The sequence below is a fragment of the Symphodus melops genome (genome assembly GCF_947650265.1).
Source record: "Symphodus melops genome assembly, chromosome: 9".
In the NCBI taxonomy this organism is placed as follows: Eukaryota; Metazoa; Chordata; class Actinopteri; order Labriformes; family Labridae; genus Symphodus; species Symphodus melops.
In genome coordinates, this window is record NC_136699.1 from 17,282,625 (window position 1) to 17,308,259 (window position 25,635).

The window sequence follows — 25,635 nt, forward strand, 5'->3', positions numbered from 1 at the left end:
GTCAGCAGCAGCTTCTTCGTCCACGGTTTGCGACTTAGCCAAGTGGATTAAAATGTATCACGGTAAATGGTTGTCTATGTGAATATCTTTGTAAATTAAAAATGTTACACATTAATTCAAGAGAACCGTGTTATCACAGTCTTCGGTAAGGTAATAACTCTTGTAGGAAAACCTATCCCCCTCTTGATGGCATTTCTTTTAAGCAGTCTTGCGTGAGAATAAATTCATTTTGGACAATAAACATCATTTAGGGTTATTTAACAGAATCATAGAAACATACCTGGCATTTAACAATAAGGCAAAGTAATTTGTTTTTCTATTGACCACATTTAAACATTAAACGTTTGCTATTCAAATGGAGCTTAAAGATAGTATTACAGCAGTATTACTGATAAAAAAAAAATATTACTTGCCACTTACACTACTCACAATAAGTTAGGGATATTGTGAGGTCCTCAGTGGGTTTCATACATAAAGTGTTTGTTTCACTTCAGTGCTTTTTGGGATAGGGAGGTAATTGTATTAGAGTGATAAACACCTCATTCTGTGTTTTCAATGTAATGACCTCTCTGTGTACAATGCGCCTTACACACTGGGGCCAGTACCAAAAAATACAAAAAGACAAACCTTTTCAATGTGGCATCAACTTCAACATAATGGGTGTATAAAATGCTGGTATTGTCAGTAAGTCATTCCCAGTTCATCGTTCAAGCAGTCATGTCAGTGGGCACAAGACCATGTGACCTGGACAATGCAGCAGTGGTCTACCGTTCTGTTCACTGATGAGTGTCGGGTCACCTTGCATAGGGATGATGGTCGCCAGCGTTGCTGGAGAAGGCAAGGTGAGCGATACGCCGAGGTCAACGTGGTCCCCAGGGTTCACTTTGGTGGAGGAGGTGGAACAGTTTGGGCAGGCATCACCAGATCGTAGATGGCTCTGTTACTGCACGTTCTTACCTCAGAGACATCATAGAAGAACCCATCATCATTTCCCAATTCCATCAGCACACCCCTAACTTTCTGTTCATGGATGATAATGCTCCACCACATCGTGCCAGAATTGTTACAGCTCGACTTCAGGAAGTGGGAGTGCCTCATATGGTAAGGCCAGCAATGTCCCCTGACCCCATGGAGCACCAGCTGAAGCAGAGATTGGATGCTCGGACCCCACCCCCACGTGACCTGGCAGAACTGTGTGTAGCACTTGTGGAGGAATGGAACACATTGCCTCAGAACAACATGAGGATTGTTAGGAGCATGAGACATCTCTGTCATTGTGGCAAATTGTGGGAACACCCGCTACAGACCATCAATTTTGGTTATTTGGGGCTATCTTTGTTTATTTTTTTCAATTGTTGGGGTAATATATATTGCACTAATAAAAATTGCGCCTTTTCTCATTAATTCATAGTAATAAAGGGAACTATTACTTATTACATTCAAATTCAGACCAAATAGGAAAAGCACTCATGTAAATAATATCCCTGACCTACTGTGAGTATTGAAAATGTATTACATGATGCCAAGGTTAAATACTGAGGGGTTACAGTGGTTAGCAGTGATGTTTGGACAATTAAAAAGCATTGTTTTAGCATTGTATAAGTGGCCCAACAAGTTTTGTTTCTTACAGATGTACAGTAAAAAAAAAAAAAAAAATCCACTATATAGAAAAGCAACATTTCTGGGCGGAAATTAGCAGCTATTAAAATTTTGGCAGAAATCACATTTTTAATGTTAAACTAAAACAATGAAAATAAGGAATAATGGTTTATGAAATGACAGACATACTTTTCAATCTTTTTATTGAATATTAAGGTAAATATTTCACATTAATACAGGCTACATAAAGTAGAGCCACTATACGACATGAAATTTACTCTCATTTTAACCCTTTTTAGTATGTAAACAATTATACATGTATTTACCACTCTAAAAGGTTCTGATTTCTCTTTCTTTTCAGGTAATCATCATCTAGTTCTGGGCCAAGTTTAAATAGCTACTTCATGTTGAGCCCCCTGCAGCCCAAGAACGGTGTATGTGGGTTTAAGTCAAAATCGCTAAACTACGCAGAGAATGGTTCCTGTTAAACAGGTGATCGCGCATGTTTGTTTGCATCATCGGGACACTGAAAACAGCTCTCCCCCAAATTCCTCTTTCCTTGTTTGACATAGGCACATCAAAGAATGGCGTCAAGACAACTTCCAATTCTTTAACTTCTGCTCTGCACTCTCAGGTCACTACTTAGGTTAACATGTTGTACATATTTCTTTTCTTTTTTTGTTTGTCTTATTCGGTCATGTTCGTCAGTTGGTTTTTCATGTTTGCGCTGTGGGTCATGCTGTGTGGGTTTGATTGCTGTGGACGCTTTCTAGTTGACGTGGTTCAGGTGCACATTGCCCACATGAGGCGCCCAGGTACCAGGCCACACCTAAAGACACAGAGGACCAAATACAGGGTATATGTTAGAACCAATGTAGTCACATATTATATTTGTTTAGTTTCAGAAATGAAAGACTGACATTTTTAACATGAAGCACATGGCTAGCCTTTAAACTTACCTGCTGTTGTGGGTCAGAATTGTCTGCATTGTTTGGGACCACTTTGATGATGGGGCTCCATGCGGGGTCACCAGCGTGCAAACCATTGTACATCGGTCCCCCCGGCCCCTCTGCCATGGGAGGATGAGGGGGCAGCATGGCTCCTCCATACATTGACATGGGCATCCCCTTTAAAGATACAAATATGTGATTTAATCCATTTTTGTTTTTGGAGTGCAAATTCACAAAAATAATCTGAAGACACTTCCTGAAAGAAGCAGGTAAAAAGTGTTTGTGTTACCTTTGGGAAGTCCATGTAACTGTTGGGCAGATGCTGTGGCTGGTGGTAGTTGTTAGCAGGGTTTGAGATGCCTGTGTCGTCCTGCTCCATGGGCTGGTGCTGAGAGAAGGCTGACTGCTCTGCCTGCAGCTGAGGGTGCATCATGTGGCTGCTTATCAGAGGCTGGGACCAACCGGACATGGCCTCTGTACCAAGACACGCTGGGGGTTAGCATTAGTATTAATGGTTATCAGGTATTAGAGCATTGGAACTTAGATTGAACATTTTGAGATGATTTGTAATTCCCTGTGGTCTTAAATCTAATAAACTGAAGAAGAACAGCAACATTTTAAATAAACATTTCTCTTACCTGAAGCGCTGCCGACCCCAAAGGACCAGATGCCTCCTTGTCCAACAGATGCTGTGTAGCTGGTGGTTAGCAGAGGTGGGTTAACAGAACCAGTCTGCCTGATCCTGGCCAGCCGCTCCGTGCCGATGGGTGGTGGGACTTTACGGTCCTGCTGCGAGGAGTTTCCAGGTTTCTGCTGGGGAGGAGGAGCCACAGCTGAGGTGGAGAGGGCAGAGGTCGACACCGTAGAGGGAGGCGGCACAGGAGATTCACCTGGAGATGAAGGGACAGTACAGGAGGAAATAGTTAACAGCAGACTATATATCTGGGAGTAAAAAACGACAAAAAGAACAAAATAAAAGGCATTTGATCATTTCCTTATGTTACTACAACCGAACCAAAAAGTACCGAAAAACAGCACGGAAAAAAAAAAGAACACTCATTGGACGCTCCTGTAGGGAACTTTTGGTTTGTGTTGTTTTGCAGGCTCCCTGTGGACAGAGTGCTACTGCTTGTCTCTGTGTTGAACTTGTTCAGTGCATGAATAAGTGTCTACTTTTATTTAACTGGGAACATATCAGCCATCAAGAAGCTATTTCTGCAGTGTGCGTCGACTCGCTTCTTCGGACACCTGCTCTGTGGCAGCAACCCGAGGCAGACAATGTACTGTAGAGAAATAGGCTGAGGTCTCATAAAAGAGGCATCAGCATGAATTTCAGTCTGTTTCTTAAACAGCTGAAATCACTTATTATTGCGACAGAAATAACAAGCAAATAACAAAAACAAAGTGCTTTTTCTAGAACCAGCCTCATACCTGATGTGGATGCACTCCATGGATGAGGGGAAAAGTGCTGTCTGCTGAATGAAGGTGCGCCAACTGCTGTGTGACCATGCAGATACACAGGGCTGCCAGAGATACTGGTGGCATAGCTGGTCAAAGCTGTGGGTGCAGACGGTTCAAGATAGATATTACTTTGTGCACATAAGAAAAGTGCAGCGCAAACACAGACTTAATGTTTGAAGAAACCTGCTCTACTGTGATACATTTTTACTTGTATTATGTCCAACTATCATACTATAACAACCCGTATTTCAGTGCTGTTACATTAGTAAGGTTCCTCATAAAACAAGTTCTTAAAAAGGATGGACCAGGTAATATAAACAAAGGGAATCAAACAGTCGTACCGATAGGACTGTTGACCATCCTCTGTGAGGCTGGGCGGTAGCCAGGGGCTTTGGAGCTGTCTGGAGGAGGTGGAGGCATCATATTCTCCATCTGGCCCATGCTCATGTAGGCTTGAGGGGCCGAGTATGACTGCTCCGGAGGTGACCGAGCAGGCAGATGGCAGGCACCCCACACCTGGTTGTTTCCAACCTGCTGAACAGCCAAAACAAATTAAATGTAAATTATTGTATTCACGACTGATTTGAGTTAAGAGCAAATAAACGAGCATTAAATTGGACTAATTGTTTGTCACTTAAAGCTAAGGAAAAAAAAAAAAAGACATTGGATGGGTTAAAGTCAACTCACCTGGCTGTTGTTATCAAAGATGCTGCTGAAGTTGAAAAGGCCTGCGTGTCCAAAGTTTGGTGGCATTTGCTGAGGCTTGCCAGCATTTGCCACATGCTGCATCTGGGAGCCGTTCATCATCCCTATGTTAGCAGAGACCTGGAGGGGGCCTTGAGATTGGTTCTGGGCTTGTGGAGGCAAACTTGTGGGCTGGGAGGTCTGGTTTTGGGTCGGTTTTGGGGGTTCTTGTTGAGCGTTGAAGGGCACAAACACAGATTGTTGTTGTTGTTGCTGCTGCTGCGCCTGTTGTTGCTGCTGCTGCTGCTGCTGCTGTTGCTGCTGCTGCTGCTCAGGAAGGGAATAATAAGGCCCTGGTGGCTGCATACGATGGGAGATTCTGGGCGCGGGTGCTGAGAAGTGAGGAACAGTGTTGTTGGGATGTGCAACATTATGTGACTGGACAGGAGGAGGTGCTGAGGAGAGATGAGAGCTGTGCTGGGGGTTGACCAGGGCGGGTGGAGCCTCTGACGATGGGACAGAAGAGGGAGGCGGAGGTAACTGCTGGCGAGGGTCTTGCTTGGGGGGTAAAGCCATGGCGGGAGTAGTGAAGCCAACAGAGTTGATGCTCTCGCTGACAGATATAGGCTGGGCCTCTACGGGCAGAGAGGACTTGTCTTTTCCAGGGAGGGCGACGGCACTGGGCTCCGTTTTAGAAGGCTGGATGAGCGTCTGGGAGACGGACCCAACTGGCTGCTGAGGGGCATTTGCCGAGGTCGTAGTGGAGCTGTGATGTGCAGGAGAACCTGTGCCTCGAACTGCATTGCTGCCGCTGGTAGAAGTAGCAATAGCAGACACGGGGGTAACACCACCAGGCTTGGGGTCAGGTGCAAAAAGCTGTTTCCTGACGGAGGAAGGGGTGGGGATGCTTGGCTGAGGGTTGTACGGGGTGGGGTTGGGAGTATGAGGCGAGGATGCAGCTGTAGACGTGTTAGGAGCACTCGTGGTGGTGGTGTTGGTGGTCGTGACCGATGCTCCTGAGCTGGCGTTGTTGCCGTGCTCACTGTGGTTGGAGTTGGGTCTGGCCTGGCCGAGCGTGCTGTTGGTTCCTCCGTTGTGTTTGGGGGAGCTATTAGCACTGCCAGGACTCACAGGGCGCACAGGGAAAGGTCCCCAGGTGCTGGCGGCCGGCGAGAACGTGCCTCCAAACTGGGCCATAGGCAGACGAGGGTGTCTGATCTGATGCATGGTCTGAGCAGCAAGAAGAGCCAGCTGAGGGTGTGCGTACGCAAGGGGCAGTGACACAGGGAAAGGCTGCCTGACGTTTGATGACAGCCCCTTCCCGATCTTCCCCCCGGCCTGAGAGATGGATGAAGATGAGGATGAAGACGGCTGGAATGAGACCCCTGTGGAGGTGACTAACGAACTCAGGGCCTTTGGCCCAGTCGCTGAACCACTGGTGACCCCCGTGGTACTGGGGAAGGAAGCTGAGGTCGTTTTGGAGCCTGGAGCTCGGATGTGATTCCTTGGGATCAGATCTTCAAGCTCCTTGGCCGGGTCCTGGATGAGCGCATTTATCAGCTGCACTGCATACCTTGTAGACTCCGTTCCACCTCTGAAACAATAGAGCACACTTTGTTAAGACTACATTCTTTTGTTACAATTAATAAGTGAAAAAATAACATTTGTATACGGTATGTTTTTTTGATTGGCTGAACAAGTGACTGTTGACATCCTTGTGTATGATCCATATACATTGATTGTTTCTATTACATTCATTGTAAAAGTAAGTGAAGAAGATAAAAGTTAAACTCCCCTGAATTTAACTTGGACCAAACCCTGTGACACTGGAATGACTGACATCAGCTGTAAGGGGCTTACATGCTTAATGCATCCAACCAGCTGTTATAGCCCAGCTGCAATGGCCTTTACAGTCCACTAGAGGGCCTTTGTTTTTACCTGATGGTGATCATCCTCTCTCCGTTCTTGTCCTTTTGTTTGTCAACGTCAATGTGAGCTCCTGTCACGTCCTGGATGGCTGTGATGTTGCAGCCTCCTCGGCCCATGATCCGAGACACAACAGAGGCCGGCACCGACAGCTTCTTCGATCTTCAAAAAGAAGCAGGGAAATGACATAAACATACGTCTAATGTTGAGACAACTGATTGTAGTTGATTTTCTGTCCACTGTACAAAACTTTTAATATTTGAGTTTTAAGAACAATCTTTGTGTTGAAATTGAAGGAAACTTAGGTGGATAAAGCAGCAATTAAAACACAGTTAAATAAACCACTGACCTTCTGACCACCTCCTTCCAACCCTCTTCTCTCTTCTGGCCTCTCTTGGGGCTTGTGAGACTGAGTTTACTGTTGGGCGAGGTTACAGGCAGAGCAATGGTCTTAAATGGAGAGGGTAAGGAGTTTGAAGTGGCGTCGCTTGTGTCCAAAGCTCTGCGACAAAACGAGTGAAGTTCAAGATCAACTTAGATAGATACTTAGACAGTAATGCATGTATAAAACTATCATAGGTCATGTTGGTTGATGCACAATATTGAGAACACAAGGGCAATTTCCAGCATTTTATATCCCCCCCCAGCTGAGGAGTTACCCACAGACACAGAATGTCCTCGTGATGTGAAATGTGCTCTGCTCCATCAGGGACTCACTTTTGCATTGGTTTGGAGATGGAGACTGTGACCTTGTTGTCTACTTTGCCGTCAGTGTGCGGCTGAGGACAGTGTCTCTTCTCCGGGCCGCGCAAAAGGGACTGTGCTGCTCCTGAGGAGGGGACTGAAGAGGAGGAGGAGGAGGAGGAAGAGGAGGACGAGGCGGAGGACGTGAGGTCAGGGAGGTAGTTGAGCTCCTGACTCTTGCCCCCGCTGCTGCTGCTCTCGCTGGCACAGTCGGTGCTGTCCAAGGGGTCGGAATCGCTGTTGCCACCTGTCACTCCCCCGCCCCCGCCCCGCGGTTCACCGTGAATCTTGTTCTTGTCAGCCTTGTGCTGCGCTAGTGCAACCTAGAAGGGACACAAACAGGGATGTTTTTAATCAAAGGCGAATATAAATGACAAAGCCCATTGTGAGGAAACAAAGACAAAGTCGTCAGCACTCACCTGCGGATCCTGTAATATGATGGGTTCATTGGGCGAGTCCTTGGTCTTGTTCTTTTTGTTCTTGCGATTGGTGCTCGGAGTAGTGGCCACACTTGCTCGCTTTTTACCAAAAGCTGTAGTGAAAGTGGTGGAGGTGGCAGATATACCGATGGTGGTGGTCGTGGTTGCACTGGGTGGCTCAATAGGAACCTCTGATTCTGAGGGGAACAGTGGGAGAAATGTAAACAAGTGTTCTGCAAACCCTGCATTTTAATACTATAGACCTCCTATCATAAGAAAACTAGCAGTCAGTCACATAACATGATAGCAGAAGTGATACAAAATAAGAACCTTCTGCTGAATCCTCCTTCTGCTCAAGCATGTCAGAGGTGTCCTCCTTGGTTTTCTGTCCCTCTTCTTCTTCCTGCTTTCTCTTCTGCTCCTCCTTTTTCTTCTTGCGTTTCTCCTTACGCTTCTCACGTTTAGCAGCCAGAGCCTGCTTCTTGCTCTCCTCTCGAGACTGTTATGAGACAGGCGTTTTAAATTACTTCCCGACATAACAAATGTATTTTAAAGCCCAGCGATTGGGCCTGACTTTACCTTCTCCAAGTCTAGCTCCTTCAGAAGGATGCTAGCGTTCTTGTTCGCCTCGGCTGCCTGTTGGTCTTTGGCTTTGACGATGGTCTCCATGCACTGGTGGCACTTCTTCAACAGCTCCTGCAACAACAGCAAAACAACAACGGGAGTAAGAGCTCCGCTAAAAACTAGCAGCACAGGACAAAAGATCTAGCAGAGAAGGTAAAAGGACACCAACACTTACCTTGTCAGCAATGGTGGCGATATATCTCATGCACTCAATGTCTGATGGGAACTGGTTTACTTCCTTAACAAGATACTGCACCACCTTCACATGACCCTAAAGATGATGCACACAACTGTTAGTAACCAGAGGCTCGCCACAGTGTAGCGTAAGAAATGTACAATTTAGGAAAACTCTGCACCTTGCGAAAAGCAGCCATGAGTGGGGTGATCTTGCGGTTATCGGCTGCGTCCACATCAGCACTCGCGTGCACCAAGAGCTGGACCACGTCAAAATGGCCACCGTTCGCTGCAAGCCATAGAGGAGTGTTCCCTTTCTTGTTTCGTACGTCGATATGGGCACCCCTGCAAAGACGGGTAGAAGTCACACATTTAGGAGACAGACGAGGGCGTCGGGGAGTTTTTATTGACCAGAGGCTGAAGGTGTAAAAGATGATGTGAGAAAAGCACAGTCAGCCCTTTAAAAAAAAAAAAAAAAAGGCTCTTCACAGCTAACAAAGCATCAAACTACTAACCTGCAGGGATGACGAACTGTTCAAGCATTACAGCTAATTTACTTAAGATATGAAGTCGCTGATATTTCATTATTTAAGATCACAGTTCGGTATAGAAACACTCATTTCCTCACCTGTTGATAAGCAGCTCACAGAACTTGTAATGGCCCTTGTCTGCAGCAATGGTGAGGGCGGTGTCTCGGGATGAGGGGACAGGGGGAGCGTTGACATCTGCGCCTTTGTCTAGCAGCACTCGGCCCACTTCTGCATAACCTCCTGAAGCTGCCTCCATCAGAGGAGTGAGTCCGGTCTGCAAAAGGTGAGAAGGTTACTAAGTAAGATCACCAGAGGCACTCTGGACTCTCCCAGTGGAACACTGTTTTTGACCAAGTGATTCAATAGGTTTGGACTCCTGATGCATCACCTTAGCCCGATGCTCCACGTTGGCCTTGCGATCCAGCAGCAGACTTACAACCTCAGCCCGGCCCTGGAAGCAGGCCAGCGTCAGAGCTGTGTTTCTGTTGGTCTCAATCTGAGCGTTGATGTCGGAGCCCATATCAAGCAACAGCTTCACTGCAGGTACGTGACCATTCATAGCTGCTAGCATCAGAGGAGAGATTCCTAGCTTGCTGCCAGTCCTGGTGACACAAACAAATAACTTGATCAATTTAAAGGTTCAGAGAGAACTAAATAAATCGCACAAAGACAATTGACCATTTTTCATGAATTCTCAATACAAGGTTTTTTTTTGCAATTGCAAATTTACAGTCACATTTGAAATATAGATTTCCCATACATATTTAAAAACCAAGGTCATTCAGTTACTTTTAGTCACTTCAAAAACCAAAAGGAACAGTTCAGAAGCATTTTCCTGATCAAATCAATATCAGTCATATTAAGAACATGGAGAAGATTTTATCCTGATAATAAAACATGTACAAACCATTTCAATAGTCAAAACTAAACGTTTTACTTCTATTCCCCACCTGGAGTTAATTTCAGCTCCAGCATTGAGGAGTATCTTGATGATATTGACGTAACCTCCAGAAGCAGCCAGGCTGAGGGGCGTGTAGTCGGAAACATTACGATGTTCCTTGTTGGCTCCCCGAAGCAGCAGCAGCTCAACCACCTGAGAAAGTGACACACGACAAAGTTAAAGTTGTGAAAAGAGGAGTTTAGTGGAGGTAAAGTCAAAACCCTTCGGTGTGTCTCATGTCAGGAGTGCAGTCAATGTTTACCTCCTGGCGACCCCCAGAGCAGGCCAGGGACAGGGGCGTGTCTTTGGTTCTCTCTGACTGAGCCTCGATGTCTCCCCCTTTGTCCAAGAGAACTTCTACCACTCCGACGTGACCAGCAGTGGCAGCCAGGATCAGAGGTGTAAAACCTGTTATGGAAGAAGGAATATGAAGGTGTTTGGGGATTGTCATATATTACAACATTTCGTTAAGAAATTGTAAATACTCCTTTCCTTATTCTGCTTACCTTTTTTGTCCCGGTGCTCGATGTTAGCTCCCCGTGCAATCAGGACAGACACCAGCTCCTCATGCCCGCCTGCACATGCCAGCGTTAGCGCTGTGTCATGGTTGCTCTCCGTCTGTGGGGAAAATAATAATTCTTTTAACATGGGCGAGGACTTTCTGCAGAAATCACTTGATGTTTAAACCCCTTGTAATGTCAACTTTGAATTGTCCCTTACATGTGCGTCTATGTCGACCGAGGGGTAAAGGGGCAGAACCGAAGGGGGTGAGGCGATGTTCGCAGGCATCTGTGTTTGTGGCTGGGAGAGGGGTGTGGGTGAGGTTGTAGTGTTCAGCATGGGTACACGGCTGCTCACAGCTGCAATAGACGCAGAAAGAAAAGTTAGGATGTAGGAGATCATGAAATCTACAGAGTCCACAAAGATCTCAAATAAAACCCTTGCCTGCCATGATGTCGTCCAGCGTGTCTGTGAGCGTCTGTGCGGGTGTAGCTACCATGAGCCCGTCTGGAGCTTGCTGAGGTATCATTCCCGGGCCTAACCCAGCCAGCTGTTGACCCTGCTGCTGTTGGCCCAGCATCTGCTGCCCTACCAGTACCCTCTGCAGCTCCGGGCTGGTGCTTCCTGGGTAATCGGCGGGGTTGTAGTCCGGAAGAGGCTGAATGGGGACGAAGGCAGCCTGAAGAGGTGGGGGAGGGGGCTGGGGCTGTGCCTGTGGTGAAGGAGGGAGAGGAGGCTGCTGTGGCGGTTGATCTCTGTAGAGGATTGTGCCGACCTGAGGAAGCTTGGGATAATTGTCTTCCTCTCCATCTACCTCTTCCTCAGAACCGTCCTCTTCATCGTCATCGTCCTCTTCCTAAAGATTGTCAGATAAAAATAAAGTTTAGTTCTGAGAAATCAGAACAATTAATGTCCAAATTTAGAACCAAAAATCGACTGACCTCATCCCCGTCCTCCTCCTGCTGCTCCTCCAGCTCGCCATCTTTATTGGCCTCCTCATCTGTGTCTGAGCCGGTGTGTACCAGGGCACCCAGTGCAGCAGGAAGGGGCCCTGGAGAAGACACCGTACTGCCATGACCCGGACCAGGACCCTGGCTTTGTCCGGCCTCTTGCTCCTCCTTTAAACCCTTCGCCTCCATGTACTCTTTGGTGAACTGTTGCTGTGTTTTCAGCTGCAGCTGGCGCTCCACTTTCTGCAGCTCCTTCAAGATTTTCTTCTTCTTCTGCACCTAGGTGGACAACAGCCACATCCTTGTTGACTTACCACTGATACAGTGCAGCATACACCGTCACGTTTTTTTGACTGATTTTGCTTATTGACCTTGTTTTGCTATTAATTGAAAATAAATAGCAAACGAATATAAACCCAATTTAAGTGGATGGCGGAGTGTACCTGCTCCTCTCGGCTCTTCTTTAGCTCCTCAATCTTGTCTTTGGTGAGCGGCTCCCCCTGAATGAGCTCTAGCGATTGAAGCTGAGCCTTCTCGATAGCGCTGATTCTTTGTCCCAGCTCGTTCAGCTTACCCTCCGTCTCCTCCACAATGCACTCTAGAGGCTGGCACAAGTGGAAGGGCGGCAGAGGCTCTGCTTCAGGCCCCCGACCGACACCGCTTTGGACACCGGGCTGAAGGGCCGCCTGTCTTTGTTTGGACGCGCCTGGTTAACGAAAGAGAAAGTTGAGTTGAAAGTCTGCAACTGAATTTGGGGATGAATCTCGCTAGGTGATCGGACTTGAAGAAATGGGAGACCTTTGCTGGAGATGGGTGGGGGTGTGGTGATGTTTGATGGGGCTCGGTCGGGCTCCTGAGGGGGCACTACCATGGCGAGAGCTTGGAATGGGACACGAGGAACCTGTGTCGGCAGGGAACATGTTAGTTTAAGTAATCAAATACAACTATTAGACTCAAAAATAGATCAGAACATAAACAAAACAAACATTACATCTCTATCTGTAATCACCTGAGAGGCATCTTGCGAAGGTGGGGTGAGCTGGGAGAGGTCAGGGGCTGGGACAGACAGGATGTTGTTGGGGTAGTCCAACAAGTAGGAAACCACATTGGTGTGGCCACCCTTAGCAGCTTCTATCAACATGGTGGACCCATCCTACAAAGACAAAGCCAACATGGTTCCAGTCCAGGTGTATTCATTCACACATAAGACATTCAAGTGTTCTTATGGAAAGCCAGTGTGAGTGAGTCAGTGCTTTACTTTGAGTCTGTGTGTGGGATCAGCCCCATGTGCCAGCAGCAGCTCCACCACAGCGAGATGTCCTCCGGCACAGGCCAAAGACACCACTGTGTGATCATTGTTGGCAGTAGCTCTGTTCACATTAGCACCTAGACAAACGAAGAAGAAATGTTAAAAAAGGACATTTTAACATTAATATTCCATTAACATATACAAACTTCTCAGGCCAACACAATATGATGGTATTTATTGTAAATGATTCCTCCAGAAAGTGAGGGAAAGTATGATATAGATTATTGAAGAGGGGATACCCCTGAAGACAGTTCTAGACAGTTTAAATCAGCTTTTCATTTATCATATATAATTATTATTAACTACACTATTTACCTGTAATATATAAGCAATGCCTATGTATCAGTTAGAATTCAAACAAATTTTCAGTGGAAATAAAAAAGTTCCTCTTGTTTTACAAGGTGAACATGAACAACAAGTAAACAACCAACCTTTGCTGATTAGAAACTGTACAGTACAGAGATGTCCTGCCCTTGCTGCCTTCATTAAGGGCGTCCGCCCTCCTTCAGACTCGTGTTCCTGGAACAAAACGGTAAAGGTGTATTAGTTCAGTTTTTTATACATCTGTTATGGGGTCTGGTTTTATCTTTATAAAACAACCAATCATAAACGGCAAAGAGGATTTGAAAGTACCAAGTTGGCTCCAGCCTGCAGCAGCACATCCGCAACATCAGTGTGTCCGTTTTCACATGCATACGTCAATGCAGTGTCTCCCGTTGCCGTAGTGGCATGAACATTTGCCCCTGAATAACAAAACAAAGCGTTTTGGTTGTTTAAGCACAAAGGTCAAATTAGGATGTCGTAGACCTGCAGCTCCTAGGTTTCTTTCCATCTGGCTCACCTGCAGCCAGAAGGTATTTGACCAGCTCCAGATGACCCTCCTGTGCTGCCTCCATTAGAGGTGTAGAGCATCCCAGCTCAATATCAGCGCCTGCCTTGATGAGAAAGTCTGCCACTTCCAGGAAGCCCCCACAGCACGCTAGAGTCAGAGCCGTCTCCTGTGTCTCCTCTGTCTGGGCATTGATGTTAGCACCTTGACAACGCAACAAAAAAGGTTTGTGATCAGTGACTGCTATGTTACCAGAAAGCTACTAAATTAGCATGCTTAAAAAAAACTAAAAACACTCATTTCAAAGATTACACTCTTGATTGTCTTACATCATCACCTAACTAATCCAAACAAGGCTGTGCATTGCACATCAAGTTTCCATTACGTACGGTAGATGTACGTGTCAAGTTTTTTTTACCTTGAGCTAGCAGCAGTGCTACCATCTCCTCATGGCCTTCTCGTGCTGCTTCCATCAGAGGGGTGTAGCCCTCATCATTGACCTGGACACAGACAGAAACATTAGCAAAAAGGAAACATGAGGTCTTTAAATCACTGCTCGGTGGTGTAAAGTTGGGCTCGTCTGGGGCGTCTGTTCTCTCACTGTGGGAGGAAAATGAAATATTAACTGGTAGACGCCATTGTCAACTCCTTAAGATGAAATGTGCTGTGTTAGAACAAAAACCTGAAACAATAATTTCACCTGATAACCTATCATCAAGTCTGCTTCCTCACTGATGGCTAAGTGGGTTTTTCTTTTTTTTAAGGCTCAAATAACAGCCATGAAATTTGACCAAATCATTTTTTATTATTCTTGCTTGCTTCATGCTGCATGTTTTAAATTAAGAACATGATCAGTGTTTTCATAATATGCAGATACATCAATAAAAAAACCATTAAGAAAGCATGTTTTTATCCAAGTTAAAAGTCTTTACATAGGATCAGATTTGTATGGTATTTAATTCAGCGTATCCAAACAGAAGCAGGGCGTCATGACTGTCATGGAGATGCAGGCTATTCTGTACTCCAGTACTAAACTAAAAAATCATTTACATCCACATAAAATCATATTTATAGGTTCAACTCTAAGAAGAAAGCAGTGTTGGTATTTTGCTTTTTTTTCTTCTTTTTTTTTTTTACACACCTCCTCCAAGTTGGCTCCTCTCTCTATGAGCAAGGCGGCCAGCTCCACATGTCCTCCACAGGCTGCGAGGGTGAGGGGTGACTCGAAGGAATCAGCTGGCATGTTGACCTGCGCGCCGCTGTCCAACAGCAGCCGTGCCACCTCCACATGGCCGTCCTGGGACAGCGAGACACACAGAGAATGTAGAGATAAGCACCTGAATGAATATGTTGGCTTTCACAAATAACTTTCAAAACAGGGTGCTATACCTGCATGACTACAAAACAGATCCTCACAGATTATAATTAATCATCATTTTATTCATATTTTCCTCTTTTTACCAACTACAGTGAATAGAGGTTATTAAATTTTTTTTTTTTAAAAAGCAATAAAGACACTAAACTAAACAAAAACACAACCCCTTCATTCACTCTCAGGTAAATGAATACAGGACTGTGGATAGATGACAAGAAATCATTATAGAAAAACTAAATATTTCTTCTTTAAAATATTGTATTATTTGTTTAGACAAAAAAACAAAAACAAAATGCAAATGGCAGTGAGAATTGATCCTGACAAGAAACTATTGAGGTTAGGGTCAGATGCTCACCATGCAGGCCTCCATCAGCGCTGTGTGCATCTCATCCGTTTTGTGTTCCTGGTCTGCTCCAGCCTCCAACAGAAATCGCACCATATCCAGATGACCTGCAGGAGTCAAAGAAAGATCAATCCTCTGAGCCTTGAAATCGATAACAACAAAGAAGAATACATCTCTAACAGAGAATCCTACATAAGGTCATCAAAAAGACAAGGACTTTTTTTTAATTCGGACCTTTGTAGCAGGCGAGTGTGAGAGCGCTCTCCTTAAACTCATTGGAGTGTGTGTTGATTCCAGCGCCATACTCCAAAAGTACCCTCGCCACCTCCACATGGCCCGCACTGGCTGCTTCCATTAGAGGTGTGTGTCCGTTCTCGTTGTGGTCCTCAATGTTAGCACCCTCTTTTAGCAGCACTTTCACCACATCCACAAAGCCACCGGCACATGCGTACGTCAGAGCTGTGTTTCCTGGAAGAAGCAAGAGAGATTTATCCAGCTGAAAAAACAAAAAAAACCAAGGCGTGTGAAGAGATAACTATAGATAAACCAAGAGGGGCTTTACCTGTGGAGGATTGTGCGTTAACATCTGCTCCATGGACCAGAAGCAGTTTGACAATGTCCACATAACCTCCGCTAGCAGCAGCCATGAGTGGCGTTATGTCTCCCTTGATGCCCCGGTCCTCCACATTGGCGTGCATGGCCAACAAAACCTGAACATTTTCAACGATTCAAAATGAACACTGAGTCTTAGCATGAATGATAAAACCTCTCACAACACTCCGAATATTTGCATCAGTGTATATATTACACACTGCAGTGCAAACATTTAAGTAAACTTTTTTTTTTAAAAACCATTAAAAAAAAAAAAAATCGATATTTTTTCTCTTTAACACACCTGTGCAAGTTCGTAGTAGCCGGCCGAGCAGGCGAGGCAAAGCAGGCTCTCCCCTTCCTCCGTGTGTTCGTTTACGCTCCGTCCTTCATCCAGCAGTTTGCGCACAGCGTTGACATCTCCATCCGAGCACGCCTCTGCTAAACTACGGCTGAAAATAACCAGACTGCTACAATTACTGCGACTGTGACAGGTCAACACAAATGCGGCTTACAATCATTTCCTCAGAGCGAGCTCGCATGCCGGTTGTCATACTGTGTGTACAACTAAGATCGATCTGATGTATAGCGTGAGCGTCATTGTGGACGAGATACATACTTGTCTGCTTGGCCAGCGTTGAGTGTGTTTTCAGCTCTCATGCGGGTCAGGGCTGCCGCGGCTTCGTCCAGGGCGCAGCTCACGGATGACGTAAGTCTTCGGAGCACCTCGGGGTCTGCAAAAGCTTTACCATCGGCAGTGGACAGTTTACCGATGCCTGCCGAACACCAAAAAGGGCAGAGGTGCATGGTGCAAGGCAAACCACAGAGGAGCACAACCAGACCAGTTGAAGAAGCAAGTCCAGTCCAGCCAATCCAATCCAGGGTTAGTAGCAGCATACACAAAGGAAAAACACACACACACACACACACACACGAGCATTGGTTAATATGGCTTAATATTGTGATGATTCTCAGTTCATATTTTGTTTGCTGACGATTGGGCCACATTTAATAATAATAAATGCTTCTGTGTAAGAACAGACCTGTGACCAGCCTCACAGGAGATGTGGTGATGGGTGTGTATCAGGTCTTAGGCTAGTAGAACTAGTAGATCAGTTCAGGTTGTTAATGGGTAAGAGGAAAGGGTCTTATCCAGTGGGAATTATAGATGGGTAAGAGGCACCAAATGTGAGAGAAACACAGAGGTCATCAAGAGAGGGAAGCACAGCTGGGTGAAAAACAAAATGCCAAAAGGAAAAAAAATAAGTGTATTTCTTTTTTTTTTTTTCATAAAAGAGGAGAAGCCAAAGAGGGGAAAACAATAAAAGCAAGCAGGAGGGGGGGAAAAAACAGCTTTGGCTATTGACCTACATCAAAAGATGTCTTCGGAAGACGGAAAAAGGAGCACTTCTCGACAAACGAAACCATGAAAGTGTCCAGTGTGTAAGCACGGGGGTAAAAGAGCCAAAGTCTTTTATTTGAACTTCTTTGGCCTCAGCCTCACTGCAGTCATAAGCCAGACAGAAGTGAGCTCCAGTCTTTGTGGTCCTCCCGTGTTTTTTACCACTAGGCCTGTGACTTGGGCTAAACTTAGCAAGAATCTCAGACAAGGATTTCGCAATGGTTCCCAAGGTGGAGGGAAGCAAGAGGTCGGGGTAAGTAGATCATTGATATTTTACTGTACAGTGTTTATCTCAGAGAATAAAGAGCTTACAGAAACAAAAGACACTGAACAACATACTTCGGAGGTCTAAAGACTGGACATCCATTAAATGAAAACTAAAATACCACCTGAGGGTGATGGGGTTTTTCTAACCGTGTTCTCCTGGGCCTTAGCCAAACTGACCAAAAGATGATGTGTTTCCACAGCTCTGAATCACCCTTTAAGAAATTAACTCGCCCATTTAGGTAAACTCTCTTGGACATTGAGCTCTCACTCAGGTCAAAGCTTTGACTTGAAGATGTTTTTGTTGTCTTTAGACTAAAACAAGTTACTGGTTACCATTCAGCCACACCCAAAGTACCAACGGCCCACCATTCAAATCTGTATAAACATCTTTATCCATGATGCCAATTTAAATCTCAGTGTCTTTTTGAGCACGGCCAACAAAACTAAATTGCAACTTTAAACCCCTTCACATTTCTGAACAAAAAGCAGCCGTCGTCTTGTTATTTTCCACTGCGAAATGTTAATTTATTTAAGCTGTAAATCTATGAGCTAGCCTTCTGATGTCACATGTTGAACCTGGTCCTGAATTACATAGGAGCAACAGATAACAGTCGACTTTCCCTCTTTACAAATGTTCTTAGCCTGAGTGAACACATCTTGCTTTATTACAGCACTGCACAGAGGGGTTTGTATTCATGGCGTCAAGTCCAAATCCAGAAGTAAAGGGATGCGTGGAGTGTTTACCCATAAGCACATTCTCCTGCTCTGCTCCCCCGAAACTCTGACGTGTTTGCACAGACAACAAGAGCTTCTAAATAGCTGAAATAAAGTACACAGGATGTGTATATATATCCACACTTATAACACTCATTATTACAGCTAATATTTAGCTTCATATTCAGAATGCTTAACTTTATCATGATGAAAAAAATTATTTTGTTTAATGCCGTTTATACTAACGTCAGTTGCAGCCTTTCTACGAAAATAGAACAAGGAAATCTGACTATTTTGCAAAGTCGTCTATAAAAGCTTCACAGCAGTTATTTTGTTTATCTACTTACATTTTCAGTCTCAGTTTTCTGAGCATTCTTCACATGAATGATCCTTGACTTGCATGTTTCCCCTCTTATTGCATTTCAGATAAGATGCAACAATGTGGCGAGGCTGTGGTTTGCGTTTCTTTAAAATAATCAGTGAAATTCCTGTCAAATCTGGATTACAAGCCGCCGTCTGTCTTTGAAGGTTTCGGAGAGAAAAAAGGTTGAAACTGTCGTCCAGCGTGACGATTTCGGTCGTGTTCAGCAAAGTCTACAGCGTGCGGTTTCTGTGTCGCTCTTTCGTTATCCCTCCTCCGAGCTCCGGTACGGTAGGTCGAGCTCTCAGCCTGCAGGGAACGTTGTGAAGCACAGACGCCGAGCTTGCGAGCTCCCTGCTGGTCACTCGACAAGGTTTATTAACCAAATAATATACACAGCTCGCAATCAGGTTTCAACACACAGGAGGAACTTTCAATAGCGTCAGGTCGTGTGTAAATGAGTGTGATAATGACGGCTGTGATGCTTGTCAGCATTTTATACTGTTTTTTTTCCATTCACACTGATAAAAGTAGTTTCCAGAAAATGGTTTAAAACCCTGTTGACCTTTTGTTTTGAAAGCGTGCAGAAAACATATCTCCTTAAAAACAAACAGTGACACTCAAGTCATTTTACTACGTAAACATTTTAACTGCACAACGTTAACCACAAGACGACAGAGCAACGAGCTCTCAAATTTCATCTTTCAAATCTATCGTCTAATTTAGGAGCCAAATATCTTCTAACCCTAACCTGCAGTAAAAATTGTAAAAGTGACTTGCATAATTATATGGTGCAGCATGATATTAGCCTGAGAGTCATGCTCATGGAGCAACCTCTGACAACAACTGACTAAAAGCAGGACTTCAAAATGAACCGATCTTATACAGATCTCTCAAAGTATACTTTGGGATTATTCCTCTAAAGATTTTTATTTATATCCAATAATATGTTTCGTGGTGCCTTCTTTCTATCATTTAGGACTCTTAAATAAAAGGTGTGTTTAAAAGGACACAGAAAGTCAGTTACAATAATAATGCTTGTTTGTGTTCTGTGTTAAGGGGTCAGAGATTGTCGATCAGCATAAAACTCCCCTGGATGTGGACCTCGATGCTTATGCCGCCAAACCTCTCCTATTCCTTTTTTATAAAAACGCACAGTCTACTGACACACACGTGTGCGCGCGTGTGTGTGAGACCCATACTGTAGCAGTTTTCACGTATGCATTCCTGAACAATAATAATAATAAAAACATCTACAGTACTTCAGGACTGCTTCTAAAATCTTTGACCTGGCTGTTCACAAGTGTTGCTCACAGTGGGAGACTATCCCCAGGGGGAGCGGACGGACTCCTGAGGAGTCTGCTGTAATGGGAATATTTTCTTTTATTTCAGTCCCATGTGAAAAATCCCCCCGTTTGCGTTTACAAAAGCAGCTCTTCCTTAAAGTGCCGGGAATTTTTGAGGAGTGAAAGTGGCTCACTACTTGTTTGGAAAAGTCAAATTTTCTCGCACATTTCACCTCCCAATAATAAGTCGTCCAGTTTAATACCTTATTGAAGCAGGACCTCAGGAATAAACATCACTGATTTTAGACATTTAAGAAAACTATTAAATGCTCTTTTTTTTTTAAAAGTTAATTAATCATCTAGATATAACATGTCTAGAATACAAAGAGTTCATAGAGTGACAGACCGGCGGTTCTCAAAGTGGGCCGAGCCAGTGAATGTGTTGTGTTAAGGTTTGTTTGACATTTACAGTGAAGCTTTAATGCCAGCGGTTAATACAACAGACACCTTCTGAGCAAGCAGAGGTGAACATTTCAGCGGCATCATTTACTGAGTAAGAAATGTCGCTATCCTCATTTTAACCAGATCACATCTACCACCAGGTCTTTTATATGTAGAACTTCCAGACACTAAATGTGATCTGATGTTTACTCTCGATACCTACCCACCAAACACAGAAACAGGCCAACACTGGGGACCGTGCAACTCCTCAAATTCAAACTCAAAGACTGAAAAGTATTTAGCAAATATAGAAAACATTGCACCTTTCTTTCAATGTTTTTTCTCTAATAATAACGTTTAAAGGGATACTTCACCCATTTGCATGAAGCTTTGTATAATTAGAAACATGGTAGTAGTGTGGAATGGTCGTGAATCCAACCCTCATTTTGCCCTGAGACGAGAAAGTTTTCTTCATGTGATGCAATATGACGCTTTTTGCATCACATGAAGAAAACTTTCAAGCAAAGAAAAACACATTTCTCTCGTCTCAGGGCAAAATGAGGGCTGGATTCACGACCATTCAACACTACTACCATGTTTCTAATGATACACAGCTTCATGTAAATGGGTGAAGTAGCCCTTTAACAAACTTGTGGTTTGGGTTTCTGCCAGAATGCTGGCAAAAAAAAAAAAAAAAAAAAACTTAAAATGTATTAGGATGATTGAAATGACATCAAGGAAAATTCATCATTTGGTGCTTTCACACTTGCATAAAACTGAATCCTTCCTAAAGTGTTTGGGTTCAGCTGCATGTTTGAACTCAAAGCCCTCTATGGTAAAATGTTCTGTGTGAAGTCGGGGTGAGCTGAGCTATATTTTCTGCAGGGCTGTATATCCTATAAGCTGTTTTTGTCTGTATTGATAAATGTGTCAAATTCACATGGAATTGGTATAACGTGGAGACTTGCTCTGATTGCATCGGACTCCTCCATATGCAAGCTGCAATAGATCTTATGCAAACAGATGATTTAAGTTGCCATCTTTTCTGTTTAGATTAAGCCAGGGAGAAAGGGGAATAGAATGAGATTAGCCATTAGCCGTTCAACACGGGCTCTGTGCATGCTGTGGAGGCTCAAGCAGGTTGCAGCGTTAATCTGCCTGGTAATGTTCATAAACCCAAACGAGGCCAGGACACACCGCCCTAATGAATTAATCTACACAGACCTTCTTACACCTCTGAGATTACCAGTTTGTAATCAAACTAATTTACCGCAATCACTTTCAGAACCGGCAGGTCCTTTTTTCCCCCCAGTGTTAAAGTTAAAGAGCTCAACTTGTGTTGGGATTTAAAAAGAGGCAGATAAATGGTTTTCCTTTTTCAGAGTTAATGCATGTTGAAACACAGACTATATCTCTTTGCACGATGGTAGGTGTGGCCCGGTGAGGTATTGGTCAAAGTCAAGTGAACTGTGTCAAGCTTGAAGCTAAATTAAGTACACAGACGAAGTAGTCGTACCTGCAGCTTCCAGCAGAGCTTCGAGTCGGGCCTGTGTCTCTGGATCAACAGTCCTCAAATCTACTCCATCTGTGGCGCTGGATAAAAGCAACTCTGACGCTGTCTTCATGATGGGGTTATCCAGGTCCTCCTGGTCCAATATAAATGACTCCACCTGGAAGAGATGAGGGTAAAAATTAGGGTAAAGGAATTGTTAGTATTGGCTTCTTTGGCAGCTGTTTTCATGTTTGTTCGCGATCAACATCTGTATTAACAAATACAAATATGTAACTTATGAAAAAGTGTAGAAATATTTGCTTTTTATTTAATCATTGTTATGTAAAGAAGTGACCCTGTGCACAATATTGGTCCCACTATTAAAAGATCAGGCGTGCTGCCCTTGTTTATTTTCAGTTTCTTTCAAGAGCGAGAGCAAAAAAAGGAGCGCAGGGATAAGAGAGTCAAAGCACTGGAAGTGCTATGGCAGTGAATTAAAACCCTTCCCACATGGAGGGATTCAGCTGAGAGTCAGCTGCCTAAGTACAGCACTACACTTTCATACCTGAGCTCTGGCCCTGTTGGCTATCCTGCATTTCATGGTGATTTTCAAAAAACAAAACAGAGACTTTAAGAAGAACAAACTAAGTATTATTTACTTCAACCTTTTATGTCAGTGTAACTGTCATTGTTGTTAAAGGTTACTTGAGACCAAATCAATATTTTCACCATATAAAAGTATTGCATGTCCATGTGCCAAGATATAATGTACATATTAACATTAGCAGTGTAGGATACACAAGCTGACAACTATGTTCAACATCCACTAACACGCTAGCTTTGACTGCATTACATTTATTTCAGAGAAACAACTGGATCTTTTTTTTTTTAATTAATTAATTGAAACTGAATTGAAAAGACTTCCTAGCTGTAAAACACTACAGGTAGCAATTGACAGTCTGGTACAGTGGTGAAATAAACCTCAAAGCTCAGGATGTATAGTGGTCTGAAGAGAAGCTCATTGAAACTGTACTAAGGCTTAATGGCCCTAACCAGACCTCTGTCATCAGGTTGAACACTGTTTATAAAAAAGGCGCTGTTATTGACACCTCTGTATATTGACCCTATATACACCTTTAGATGCATAATCATGCTTATTACATTTATTGCACTAATAAGTGATTCACTCAGAGAAGGGAAGTTTATAAACCGTATAAACTTCACATTGTCCAAAGAAAAATATACACCAGCCAATGAAAAGGTTTAGATTTTGAATTGTTCCAGGTTCCAGTTAAATTACTGCAGTTCAGTGGTTTGCATGAAACAAAAACATAAAAGAATGATTTCTGTGTCTGTTCATCCATAAACTGCAGCCGGCTGTCAGAGCTTGGTCAGGAGAGCAAATGCTGGGAGAGTCAGCAATGTTGAGGAATTCAGCTATACGATAGGACCAGAGCAAAACAACCCATGGGGAATGTAGTCCTATGGTGGCCTTTATTATCAACAATGGACATCAGTCTTCACTATTAATGAACTACAGTTCCCAGGGTGTTGGTATCCAGAGAGCTGTAAAGGCCTAGAATGGCATCTGCTTAATCCTGGGGCTCAGATTTTAGCTACTGCCCAGAGCAGCTAGTTCTCCACCGGAGTCCAACACCACAACAAACTCTCCCTTTCATGCTTGCATGGTAGGCTCGTACAGTCGAGTAACACAACACACATGGCAATCTGATTCAATTAAACTGCCAGAGATGCAACTGTCAAACATGACATTTCCCTCCTCTGCTACAACACAGCTGATGCTCAGATGGAAATGGACAAAGTATGTTGACATTTGAATCAGCTGATACATCCATACTTTTCTCACCCTCACTGCAGTAGTGTGATTCAGACATTTAGCCCTTTAGTCAGATATGATTTTAGTTACATAGACAGATCAACAGGTAACGTGTATTACTCAGCAGTGCCTCTTTTCTACACACCCATGTATCCCTTGTTCAGAGAGTTTCCTCAGAGAAAATAGTGCCACTTCATTTAAAATAAAGGTGGAGATAACAGTGCCACATGTAATTAAGCTATGATCATTATTAGATTGGAGCAAATATTTGTTTTTCCATATTGCAGTGTGACAAGTCCCAGACCAAACAGGGGACAAAAAAAGGGTTTGCTTTTGTGCTTAGTCAAAGTCCACTCAGGTGGATTTGTCACCTCTAAAGAAGCATTTCTATGGTTAAGTGGCATAGCAAATATGTATTGTATCTAATCTACGAATCCATCCAATATATGCAAAATTTACGTTTAGGTGAGAGGTATCACACATGTCCCTGTAAATGAATGCCAACACATGGACAAGTTGGACATGAACTCGAGCTGCTCTCAATAGTGACAAGGCAAATCAAGTTGACACAGTAGCTATCTGAACCACCATCAGAAAACGTGGAAATCTCCCAACCGGGTTATTTGTCAACTCTGGCGGTCGAAAATACGAGGAAAAGCCTAATCTGGATGTTTCAGAAGTTAGCATCGTGTCGAGCTGAGTTAATTTACATGATTTGGAAGGAAAAAAAGTGACGTAATTGCACCATATCTGCGAAATGTGCAGATAGTAATCTGGTCGTGTTGGGTCCGTGGGTCAGCGGGCATCTATCCATTAGCTGTGTGTGTGTGCGGGGGGAAAAGCTGTTGGAAAGAGAGCTACAAAACTTGTGATGGGTGCTGCGAGACGACAGACACCGGACTGAGGCCGTCTTACGCTTCTTCCACCCCGGACTAGGCCGCGGTCAAAGCCTGCGCTGCATAAATAAAACATTTTCACCCGCTTAGCGTGAACAACCGCTCGTGTCTCACCAAACATGACCAACACCACAACCCCCCACAAGCACCTGGACTGGAAAGTTGTGGTACTGGTTTAAAAAGCTGGTTTATTTTACGTAATTTCGGCGGCCTGGGAGGGGGTGGTTTGCCAACTGCGAGCTAACAGCCAGCTCGCGCTACAAGAGGAATGTTGCCTAGCTCTCAGGTTAGGCTTAGCTAACTAGCTTAGCTTAGCTTAGCATAGCTACCTCTGAAACCTCGTCTTCGTCGCTGCCGGATCCTGGACCCGACGAGAGGACGGCCGCAGCCGCTAGTTTGAAATCCAGTCTCTCTGCAGCAGGCCCGCCTGGTTCGCCGTACAAACGTACTTTCTTTCCACCTACACCAATCCCAATGCCCCCCAGTCCGACTCCTCCTGGTGTCGCTCCTACCCCCATCCCTGCCACTGGGGAGCGAGGAGTCACCGAGTCAATCTCGTCCTCGAAGCCGTCCGTCAGCATTGCCGTCCCGGCTACTGCATCCTGCATACTTATGTTCACGATGCGTGTGTTCACGAGCTAGTTGTTGACTTAATGTCCGTCCAGGCTCTTTCTTTCGGGATATTTGCGTTATTTTACTTCAGGGAATCCAGAAACTCTCCCGAAGCGAGGGTTGAGGAGGATCTCTTTCCCCCAGCCATTAACTTTCTAACAACCTAACCCGATACGCACTGTTTCTCAGAACGACCGCCCCTGTAGACTATCCGGGTAATCCTATTGGTTCAGCGGGAAACAGCTCTGTTTTCGATTGGTCCAAAATAATGCTAGTCAAACATGGGAACGCAACGTCATGTTTGGTTTACCAATATCACGAGGCTGTAGAACGAACGTCAAGACATGACATGGTAGGCCAACTTGACTGGTAGCTTAG

General features: G+C 44.4%; 1 protein-coding gene across 6 annotated transcripts; it reads right to left on the reverse strand.

Moving 5' to 3' along the window:
• Nucleotides 1-1,785: 1,785 nt before the first annotated feature.
• Nucleotides 1,786-25,483, reverse strand: ankhd1 (ankyrin repeat and KH domain containing 1). Of its 6 annotated transcripts, none has more exons than XM_079353091.1 (39): nucleotides 24,975-25,483; nucleotides 21,937-22,090; nucleotides 16,569-16,725; nucleotides 16,254-16,416; nucleotides 15,921-16,068; nucleotides 15,593-15,826; nucleotides 15,371-15,465; nucleotides 14,782-14,937; nucleotides 14,059-14,140; nucleotides 13,653-13,844; nucleotides 13,445-13,554; nucleotides 13,243-13,330; nucleotides 12,761-12,888; nucleotides 12,512-12,655; nucleotides 12,301-12,403; nucleotides 11,946-12,208; nucleotides 11,494-11,781; nucleotides 10,997-11,408; nucleotides 10,772-10,911; nucleotides 10,558-10,669; nucleotides 10,314-10,459; nucleotides 10,062-10,204; nucleotides 9,500-9,713; nucleotides 9,210-9,385; nucleotides 8,764-8,926; nucleotides 8,583-8,678; nucleotides 8,363-8,479; nucleotides 8,114-8,282; nucleotides 7,784-7,980; nucleotides 7,338-7,687; nucleotides 6,970-7,122; nucleotides 6,633-6,782; nucleotides 4,698-6,288; nucleotides 4,352-4,541; nucleotides 3,981-4,106; nucleotides 3,188-3,439; nucleotides 2,839-3,023; nucleotides 2,559-2,726; nucleotides 1,786-2,428 (listed from the first exon to the last, which is right to left on the reverse strand). In XM_079353091.1, the coding sequence occupies exons 1-39, from the start codon at nucleotides 25,251-25,253 to the stop codon at nucleotides 2,369-2,371; spliced, it is 8,094 nt and encodes a 2,697-aa protein (XP_079209217.1). In that variant the 5' UTR covers nucleotides 25,254-25,483; the 3' UTR covers nucleotides 1,786-2,368. The 6 variants fall into 6 exon arrangements, with proteins under 6 accessions (XP_079209217.1, XP_079209219.1, XP_079209215.1 ...); XM_079353093.1 differs by having other exon boundaries at nucleotides 2,839-3,038; XM_079353089.1 differs by having other exon boundaries at nucleotides 2,839-3,038; nucleotides 4,352-4,544.
• Nucleotides 25,484-25,635: the final 152 nt, after the last annotated feature.

Bases quoted from the DNA above. Each gene is read 5' to 3' on its own strand.
- ankhd1 (XM_079353089.1), bottom strand. From the start codon at position 25,253: ATGCAGGATGCAGTAGCCGGGACGGCAATGCTGACGGACGGCTTCGAG. The intron at 12,889-13,242 runs GTTGGTTGTTTA...TCGTTTGTCTAG, and splicing joins ACAGTTTCTAATCAGCAAAG to GTGCTAATGTGAACAGAGCT. The intron at 6,783-6,969 runs GTCAGTGGTTTA...TTCTTTTTGAAG, and splicing joins TGGAAGGAGGTGGTCAGAAG to ATCGAAGAAGCTGTCGGTGC.